Source organism: Pyxicephalus adspersus, chromosome 6 (assembly GCF_032062135.1).
Source record: "Pyxicephalus adspersus chromosome 6, UCB_Pads_2.0, whole genome shotgun sequence".
Taxonomy (NCBI): domain Eukaryota; kingdom Metazoa; phylum Chordata; class Amphibia; order Anura; family Pyxicephalidae; genus Pyxicephalus; species Pyxicephalus adspersus.
Window position 1 is genome coordinate 42,680 of NC_092863.1, and position 10,996 is coordinate 53,675.

General features: G+C 42.2%; 1 protein-coding gene across 1 annotated transcript in view; it reads right to left on the reverse strand.

Annotated features, from left to right (window-relative positions):
- The window catches only part of WIPI1 (WD repeat domain, phosphoinositide interacting 1), an 8,105-nt gene extending 7,445 nt beyond the window's left edge, over positions 1–660 (reverse strand). The window contains exon 1 of the mRNA XM_072414015.1: positions 531–660. Within this exon, the coding sequence (XP_072270116.1) occupies positions 531–589 (59 nt within the window). The 5' untranslated portion in view covers positions 590–660. The remainder of the gene's footprint in view (positions 1–530) is intronic.
- Between the last annotated feature and the right edge of the window lie 10,336 nt (positions 661–10,996).

Sequence of the window (10,996 nt, forward strand, 5' to 3'; positions counted from 1 at the left end):
CGCAGCCACGGGGGGTCACCCGATACGCAGCCACGGGGGGTCACCCGATACGCAGCCACGGGGGGTCACCCGATACGCAGCCACGGGGGGTCACCCGATACGCAGCCACGGGGACACAGGGGGTCACCCGATACGCAGCCACGGGGGGCACCCGATACGCAGCCACGGGGGGCACCCGATACGCAGCCACGGGGGGCACCCGATATGCAGCCACGGGGGCACAGGGGGTCACCCGATACGCAGCCACGGGGGCACAGGGGGTCACCCGATACGCAGCCACGGGGGCACAGGGGGTCACCCGATACGCAGCCACGGGGGCACAGGGGGTCACCCGTTTCACAGCCACGGGATCAACTGATATACAGCTATGGGGCCACATAGTAGTAGTAGTACATCCCGTTGCACAGTCTAATACTGGCCCCTCCCCAGGCAGAGTATTCCCCACTACAGTTTAATAATAATAATCCCCCCATAAAATATAATGGTAGGAGACCATCCTCCCCCCTTAGTTGCATAGTAACGTTCAGTACGTGCAGTCCTGATTGTAGGACAGGCAGCAGATCCCGGATACTCCCTGCTCGCCCTCCATCCTTCTCTCTTCCCAAACCGGCTTTCTCTACTTCCGTAATAAACAAACATCATCTGATCGCAAAATCCCACCTCTTCCGATGCCCCAGCCAGTCAAAGCCACAAGGCCTCGTTTCTAACCCTAACAGTCTACGCTGATTGGAGAGCGGAACATGTGTCGAAGATGTGATTGGCAGTCACTGCACACGTTGTCAACCCTGAGCTGCGACGCTGGCAGTGTTCTATCAAAAAAAATATCTACCAGGGGGCGTGTACAAATGGGCGTGTTCCATAACGTCATCAAAAAGCGTCACCGCTGTGTGTGAGTGCTGCGGGTCGTGTTCAGCAGCCTTATATCTCTCCTAGTACAAACCTCCACATCTAGTATGTCCTACCGACAATATCAGGGTACACCCCAAAATTAGAAACGTCATACTACACTACCCTGTCCCCTTTCATAGTATGAACCCCAATTTCTCTGGAAGGGGAGATGTACAAAACCAGAAATGTAGGTGCAAGTGGGGGACACCTGTGGCTAACACCCCCTAAAATTTCATCGTTAGGCCATCATGAGAACATAAACTCAGCCCATCCAAAAAATCTACCCTGTTACACAATGCTAGAGGCTTCTAGCACCTGAACCCCAATTTCTCTGGACAACACCTGTACCCCCAAGTTTAAGAGAAATTTGGGCTCAAGAGATCGAAGCAACCAGCAATGTGTAACGGCAGTTCTAGTTTTGTAACAGGTAGGTAAGAATTTGGGGTTTGCACCCCTTGCTATGTAATTGGCCCCAGGGGTCCATAATTTGGACACATGGCCCCCATTTTCATTACATCATTAGGGAAATTGATGTTTATATAAGATATATATTTATATAATAAAAATAATATGATAATAATATTACAATAATAATCATAATAATTATATAATACCAATTAAAAATATAATAATAATAAGATGTTGGCCAGCAGATTGGATTCATGAGAATCTAGAGCCGTCCAATGCCCGGACACCCCCCGGCAATGATCCCCCCACCCTGGGGTTCAGCACCCAAAGTAATAATAAACCAATGTCCAGGGCTGTCTGTTTGCTGGAGATCTCAGTGCAATGATCTGCTGATAATCAGAAAGGCATCTCATGTACCGTCATGGTGTAGTAAAAGATCTGATGTATCGTAGTGCTCACTGGAGGCCATCATGACGCTGCTAGGAGCCCTATAGGTATAAATAACATAAACCATATAATCTCTCTATTGTCTGATTATTATACAAGCTGTGACCTGACAGAACCCGAATTATGTATTTTCCGGCTTCTCTAAGATTGATCGTTCTTTGCTTAGCTGATAGTTGTCAGACTTTAGAGAAGTATGAGGTAGGTAGAAGCTTCTACATGGACTGCCCGGGGCCCCAGGTGATGTATTCTCTGTGTATATAGAAGTTATGGATTGCTTATTGATTTTACTTTCATCCAATCATTGTTGATATAATTGTGTTTACCCTAAAAAAATGCCCACAAAGGTATGAATATTATTGTTAAACAGGATTTATATAGCACCAACATATCACGCAGTGGTGTACACTAAAAAGGGGTGCAAATGATAGACAGACAGTGACACAGGACAAGAAGAGAGAGAACCCTGCCCCAAAGAGCTTACAATCTAAGAGGTGGGGGTAAGTAGTTTAAGAGACAGAAGAAGGCCAGTAGGTGAGTTTTGAATCACCCTGGTAATAGATAATTAGATACATTTTTGTTTTTTAATGGTTCTCGGATTGTGAAGGCTTTTGGGAATCTGAACAGCAGAAAAGAAAATTGAAAGTATTGACTGAGAAAGAGAGAAAAGACTGCAGATAAAAGGTAGACATTGGACAGATCAATCACATTGTTAGATTACCTATCATTCAGGAGGAGATATTCAGCCCTTTCAGCTCTGCTTGCAATCACTCAGATGATTTAATAACTCTCTCCAAGACTAGAAAAGATAGAGTTTCAGAAGTGAACCTGGGTGGCCCAGCAAACCTGGAATGGATTTCATAAAGTCATTGCTATTTCTTGGAAAATGTTTTCAATCCTGCATCATATCCATTTGAGGATTGCTGGATCACCCAGGTTCACACATGTTAATTGATCTTGTCCAATCTTGGCGAGCTTTATTAACTCAGGCCTATTTCACCTATGCATGAGGAGGAATGCACAGATCCTGATTACTGCAAGGAACCAGATGACCATCTGTGTAAGAACTGGGGGGTCTACAAGCACCAAAGTTTCCTGCTTGTCAGCTGCTTGACAAAAGAAATCTTTAGACAGTGATGTTAAAGCAGACCTTGGCAGAGCTGGGTCCTTCCCTAGGGAAGTTGGGAGCAGTCTTTGATTGGTTGCACTTAGCATGTTACACCTGTGGGTGGCACTGGATCCCCTGGAAATTGAGTATTGAAATGGTTTGGCAGGTACTCAAGGTTGTCTTCATTAAATAGGAATCCAGCTCTTTAACTGCTATGCTATAAATCACACACTGGATTATTAGCCTACACATGAAAATCAAATATTCAAAACCAGAACTTTTTCCATGCAATGGTGCCTTGATAGTGAATAAGCAGATTGCCATAGCCCGGCATCATTCCCCTCCCATTAGAACAGACCTATATATAGAACACAAGGATGAGCAGACATTTAGCTCTGAAAATATCTTGGGTGCAATATTGGGGTATTCTAGCAGGTAGTTTGGGGTGCAATGAAAAGGATACTGCGGGGTTTAAGACAGAGAGTATAGAGTACAGCAGGGCTGAAAGGGGACAGTAGAGCTTGGGGTACAAAGAAGGGTAGAGTTTGGTGTATAAGTTATGGTAGAGTATGGCAGTGCTTTGAGTACACTGTAGAGAATATGAGACTCTTGGGAAACAGTGTATAGATTGGGGTACAATGTATAGGACATTGCAGAGTTTTGGGTACAGTGTATAGATTGGGCTAGAATGTGGGGTGATTGTACAGCAGAGCATGAGGTACAGTATGTAAAAACTAGAGATGTCGGCCTATTTTCTCCTTTAACAAATGACTATTCTGTGGTAGATGTGTCTTATGGGTCCCCCTTATTGTACTCTGAACAAACATCTCATCCCCTCACTCTCTTCTCTTTCTTCTTTCTGGGTCCTTTCCTTTTACAATGTTTGCTACTTCCCGAAAGCTACACTTGCTGTATTGATTTATGAGAAATGTTCTCTTCTCCTTCAGCATTTGTGTCAGTTACATTTGTAATCTATAAAAGTCATTATATTAGTTTTTATCAGTGAACCATTTCTCAAGCTGTTACATGGTGGCTTATTAATATACAAAATGTCTTATGTGAATCCATGCGCAGTTATGGAGATGACGTTGTCCTCTCACTTGTATACATGTCAAGCTTCCGGAAGTTTTTGGCTGCCAAAAATTCCTGTGACATTCTGTGTCCACTCAGGAGTGTCAGCTGCTGGCTTGAGTTTCTAACTGTCACATATGGGCTGCTGAAAGGACCTCAGAGTGACCTGCAGAGCATTTACATCCCAAACACAGGCAAGACCTTTATCTGCTCCTAAACCTCCTAATAACCCCACCCGAAGCACCCAGAGAAATCATTGCGACTTTTATGGCTTAAATCATGAGAGCTCCATCCATTCCATTTCTTCTAAAGGACAATTGGTTGTCACCCTGACAGTATGTGAGCCTCACTTAGAGGTTCTTATAGGTGTAGTATGGAAAGTTAAGGAAGTTCAGAGGCGTGATAAGTCGGGGTGGGCAGGGGTTTAGTTAAGTGATGATGTCCCAGGGGGGATTAGCAAAAAAGAAGCAATAGAAGACATGCGGCTAATTGTAGAGAGGGCTCAGGAGGGTAAAGCATTAGTAGGGTGAGAGTTGGGGGTTGTAAGGGTTAGATAAGAACAGGTTAATGTGTTGGGGGAGAAAATTAGGTAAGGTATTAGGTGAAATTCAGGGAGATTTAGTAAGAATGAAAGACTTAAGTGATAACAAGATCATGTTGGGGAAAGGACGATTTAGTAAATGTTACATGATACAGGGATAAAAGATGAGTGATGAGAGAGCTTGTATTAATTAGGAGATCTCAGGAGTGTTAGGGGAATTTTCTGAGGGTTAGCTGATAGGTTGGTAAGGGTTAGGGCATAGCAGGATAAGTGTTTAGTATTAGGTGATGGGGGGTTGGTAAGGGTTAGGGTATAGCAGGATAAGTGTTTAGTATAAGGTGATGGGGGGGTGGTAAGGGTTAGGGCATAGCAGGATAAGTGTTTAGTATAAGGTGATGGGGGGTTGGTAAGGGTTAGGGTATAGCAGGATAAGTGTTTAGTATTAGGTGTTGGGGGGTTGGTAAGGGTTAGGGTATGTAGGCAGCCCCACCCAATGCGGTTTTGTTTCTGGGGCTCCAAGTCTGAGCCATATTCTTCTTAAGCCGACATTTTGTCATAATTGTTGAAATGATGCACGGAGGACAGGGCCTACTTGATCCTGCTGAATAGTTTAAGGTTTCCAGTCCCTGAGTAGAAGAAAAGAGCCAGAACAAAACAAAGTGTAAAAGTATCAGAATAACAAATTACTGAATACATCAGGATGACCCTCTCAAGTGATCTATTGATCCCTTTCCTGAAATCCTACTGCTTGTACTATGAGTATTATGAATTATTACTCTCAGAGCATTAGACCCATGCAGGAGGGCAAGCAATGAAAATAGATTGCAGAGATCATCTTACAGCAGCCACCAGCCGGGACTCATTCACAAATAGAAGGGACAGGAAGGGAAGTTTGTCTGTCCACAGCTCACTGTAATAGAGAAGACAGGAAGGGCACTGAACAGGTGTTTAATACGGACTTGTAATATCCTCTCTGTAGGCACTGGGCCAGTTCTGATACAAGCTTTTCCCTACTACTCTTCCATTACCTCACTCACATAGAAACAAATATATACAGATTTAACCAAGAAAAGCACCTGGGGTGTTGTCTGCTTATTGAAACCTTGAATAAAACAATCACTTTGTGAATATGTCACTGATTCACAGGGAAAGGTGTACTGCACCCCACTGGAGGGGTACAAAAGTACAGAATAGATGGACGCTGTACTACAACTGTCATGGGCAACAGCTAGGCACATGGTTACTGTTAAATTGTGTCATGTCGGTCTCTAGAACACAATTCTTGTGGTCCACCCAGGCAACGTACTGGCCACTCGGCAAAAAGCATTTGCTGTGCACCCATTCTCCACTTTTACCTTCCTCAAACAGAAGCTACTCAAACGGTATTTGGGTTTCTCTTCAACCTCCTTCACAAAGGATGACAAATTCAGAAGGAAAGATGGATTCCAGGAGCCATATGTACTGTGGAGCACTGTGCTTTTGTTACATGTAAATATATATATTATACCTATTATTCCTACCTTATCTACCACAAAGTGGCTCTATCTTTACTTTTGGTGGTCCAGTAGAACAAAAGGAAAAGCATTGCGCAAGGCCCAGCTTATACCTGTACTGGGAGTCACTTCCACCCGCTGCCAGCATGACATTGTTGGGGTGCTGGGCTCACAATGATGAAATGGATGGACTTCTTGCTGTATTTGGCCAGCAGCAATGTACTCCTCTGTAACGAGAATTCATCAAATCCGTACACTATTTACATCCAAAGTCCAAGATATGTGGTCCATGGTGGTACGCTGAACTCTTTATGTGGAGTCACGTGCCCACATACCCCATTGGAACCATTGGTTCAGCTTTGATGTAATCATTTCTGTATACCCATTATTTCTCCTTCTTATAGTAAAAGATAGAAATTATCTCACTGCAATTCACAGTCTTGTTCTCCTGAAGAGACCATGCAAGCGGCAGCACAATTCATAACTAGAAGACCCAGTGTCATCTTCTCACACAGAATGTCCCTGTCCACAAATCATAATCCACAATGGCTGCTGGGGAGATCATCTGCACTCCACAGTATACAGCAGCCATTCTGAAAGTTGTTGGGTGATCCTTGAGCTTTGGCTGATTAAAATTGCACCCTCCCATCTCCCCCTGACAGATACATTTTGTATATTCTGCAGAGCATTGCACCCTCCCATCTCCCCCTCCCTGACAGATGGGAGGGTGCAATGCTCTGCAGAATATACAAAATGTATCTGTCAGGGGGAGATGGGAGGGTGCAATGTTCTGCAGATTTATAAAGGGGTCAGTGGTGGAATAATCTGCAGAATATACAATATGTATCTGTCAGGGAGGGTGCAATGTTCTGCAGATTTATAAAGGGGTCAGTGGTGGAATAATCTGCAGAATATACAATATGTATCTGTCAGGGGGGATGGGAGGGTGCAATGTTCTGCAGATCTCTAGAGGAGTCAGTGATGGAATAATCTGCAGAATATACAATATGTATCTGTCGAGGGGGAGATGGGAGGGTGCAATGTTCTGCAGAATATACAATATGTATCTGTCAGGGGGGATGGGAGGGTGCAATGTTCTGCAGAATATACAATATGTATCTGTCAGGGGAGATGGGAGGGTGCAATGTTCTGCAGATCTCTAGAGGAGTCAGTGATGGAATAATCGGCAGAATATACAATATGTATCTGTCGGGGTTGAGATAGGAGGGTGCAATGCTCTGCAAATCTTGAGGAGTCACACTGTATTCTCCACCTCCAACCGCACTGTTTTCTGTACCCTTTACCACAACCCCCACTGTACCCTCCACCCACACTCACACTGTACCCTGTACCCCAGGGGTGTCTAACCTGCAGGTCGCATGTGGCCCAACATTGCTGCAAATGCGGCCCCGAGCAAATTTCTAGGATTGCATTATGCAGAATACACTCCCGCAATTTGCGGGAATGAAGTCATGCGTTTGCCCGCTCTCGTGCACATAGGTGTTTGTGCAAGTACCCTCTCACTATTTGTGCACATGTGCAGCTTTATATTTACTTGTGTGCGTCTTACAGGAGCAGAAAGTGCTTATCTACCATTAAGTGGTTCCTATTTAGCCCGCCTCATGCATCATCTGCTACCCTTTACAAATGGCATAATACCAGCCTTATTTTTGTTATAGTGCATTTGTGTACGTGAGGCGTGAAGAAGGAGGAGTCAACAAAAAGTGAACAGATGAGTACTTTTTTATTGATGCGAACAGTAAGGTGCTCTGCCTAATTTGTGGAGAATTTGAGACTATCATTTAAAAAGGCCTTATGCAAAAACATGAAGCCAAAGGAATGTGTGATAAGGACAAACGTGTGGAACTAAAGAAAAGCCTGTCTTGTGAACAATTTTTTTTTTAAAAGTTACTATTTAGACAGAAACTATTGTAAAAGCTAGTTATACTGATGGTGAGTTTATTAGGAAATGTATGGAAAATATGCCAGATGGAAGAGATATTTCAAAAATCAGTTTGTCTCTCCAGACTGTAGCTAGGCGAACAGAAGAAATTCAGAAAATCTGTTGAAAGATGTTTGAAAAGTAAAGCTGCTCATTTGAAATATTATGCTTTGGCGATAGATGACAGCACTAAGGCTACAGATACGGCTCAACTTGTCATTTTATTAGAGGGACTAATGATGAATATAATGTCACGGAGGAGATATATAGTGCCATTAAATCCAGGGGTTTATATGAAGCAGTAAAAAGTATGTTAAAGCGATTTTCTCTGTCCATTTTCAATATATCTGGTATGGTAGGTAAAAGAGAGTGAAGTGTAAAATGATTAGAAGAGAATGCAGCTGCTGGAAACTCACTTTTGATAAAGTATCCTTGCATAGTACATCAAGAAAATGTATGCACAAAGCTTTAAAAATGGATGATGTCATGCAAATTGTCATTAAGAGATTGAATCATCCCCCAATTCCAGGAATTCCTTAAAAGTATGGGTGCTGACTATGTCAGCGTCATTTACTTTTCTGAAGTCCAGGCCAAATGTTAAAAAGGTTTTATGATATGCAATATGAAATAAAATCATTCACGGTATCAAAAACAAAATTTGTGTCAGAATTTGACAATAAAACTGTCTTACAGATTTAGCATTTTTAGTGGATTTGACTGCTTATTAAAATGAGGTAAATATGCAAAACCTAATTTATCAATACAATGTTTCAAACCATAACAGCTTTCCAAATGAAACTGAAACTATGGCAAAATCAATTTAAGTAATCCCAATCCCAAACTTCCCAATCATGATTTATGCATGCCATGACTTGCAGCAGCACAAAGAGTAAAATTAGAATCAAAATATCTGATCCTAAGAATTCACTGAGAATTGCAAGGGCTTCCGTTGAACCAGAAATTGATAAGTTGGTTTCCCAAACACAATGTCAAACATCACACTAGTTTTATGTTTCTCTCTTTTCTTTTACATCTACAATTAAACCATCAAAAACAGTGAATGAAGTTTGATTTACTAATAGATATGTACTTCTTTATAACCGATGGCATACATGGGACCTGCGCAAACATTTTCTTTGCTCATCAGATAGCATTTGTGTTTGTATGCACCCACTTACACTGTATCCTATACCCCTCTTACACTATATCCTGTATCCCATACCCCCACTCACACCGTGTCCTGTACCTTTATCCCCACCTACACTGTACCCTGTACCCCCACTCACACTGTACCCTGTACCCCACTTACACTATAGAAAGCAAAGGGAAGGAAGAATGACAGAAAGAGAAGGCTTACTAAAGAAATGGAGCCACTTTTATTTTCCACAGACACCATCGTCAGTCACACCATTCTCATCAGATTTTCCACAACAGCCATGTTCCAGGCATTGTGCGTATAGATGGGTTGCTCGGACACACAGATGACTCCTCTTTTCATTGTACACTTTGGCCAGAATATGATGCAGCAAAAATTATCCTTCTCACTACAGTGACCTATTCATATTCACCTTCCATGCACCCGTCAATATTTCCTGATCATACACAATCTGTTAGAATGATGTAAGTCTCCAAATCTGCATCAGCCAATAGGATTCATTCCTGAATAAAATGCTTTTTTTTTTTTATCTAAAAAATGGAAGTAACACCCAAAGAAGAATGTTTCAAAAGAACCAAGAAGAATGTCAGGCTGTTCCAATGAAACTCTCTAATAACCCTGGGACATAGAAAGATCGATGATTTGGGATAATTAGATGTACAATAGATGTACATAAGGTCAGTGGGGTGTATTATAGAATAAAATATATACACAAATTGGGGTGTACTCATGCCCATATTCATATAAACATTCAGTAAAAGGTAACCATGTGTATGATATGGAAAGACTCAGATCCATCTGATCATCGTTTCTGCCGATCAGCTGGTCCAGAATCCCAAACAGATGGAGAAATAGTAGAGCACTGGGGTCCAATAATGTTTTATTTATTGAGTGCATGGAGTCAGATGTTAGACAAAGCACTTCCCAGTGTGCAGCACCCTATAGGGGGCTCTCCCCAAAAATTATATATCTAATCTAATATAGTCTATTAACTAATATCCCTATATAAAGACCATCATACTCTCCTAATATCTTATAACTAAGATCCCTATATAAAGACTGTCATACTCCCCTAATATCTTATATCCTTATATAAGGATCATCATACTCTCCTAATATCTTATAACTAATATCCCTATATAAAGACCATCATACTCTCCTAATATCTTATAACTAAGATCCCTATATAAAGACTGTCATACTCTCCTAATATCGTATATCTAATATTCCTATATAATGATCATCATACTCTCTTAATATATATCTAATATCCTGATATAAGGATCATCATGCCTAAGCCGGCTTTATGAATGAAAAAGTAAAAGTGAAAAAGTGATTTAAAAGTGAAAAAATGACAGCACTCCTACCAGAAGGAGCGCCCCCTATTGTCCATTTCAAGTGAACCATCTTCCTCCCCCCCTATATAAAAGCATGGTGTCACCTCTTGCCATTGGTGAATGCCAGGAGACATTTGCCCGCCACAGTAGACCACTGGTATCCTCTGATTGGCTACGGTCTCTTGCCCTCTTTTTGGGCACTATATTTGCAATGTCCATAGCAGCACAAATCCTTATTACCAATAGACCTTTCACTCCTTTTTACCTTTAGCAGGCTTTGTAGGACTATTGCACTCAGCATGTTCTCTCTCCTCAGATGAAACAAAATCTCCCATCAGATCCAACAATAGCCCAGAGATGAAAAGGGAGAGTGTCCCCAAAAAACCTAAAGGTACCGGTACCTGTAAAGGATATTCAGCTGGACAACCTCCAACTGCTCCGATAACATTGCCTGGAGCTTTCACCTTGTACAGCACTGCGGTATATGTCAGAGCTATATAAATGTATAATAATAGTGTGTGACTGTGGGGGACATTAGAGTGTCAGCTCCTCTGTACAGAGACTGATGGGACTGGCTCAGCGATCTCTGTACAGCACTGCGGTATATG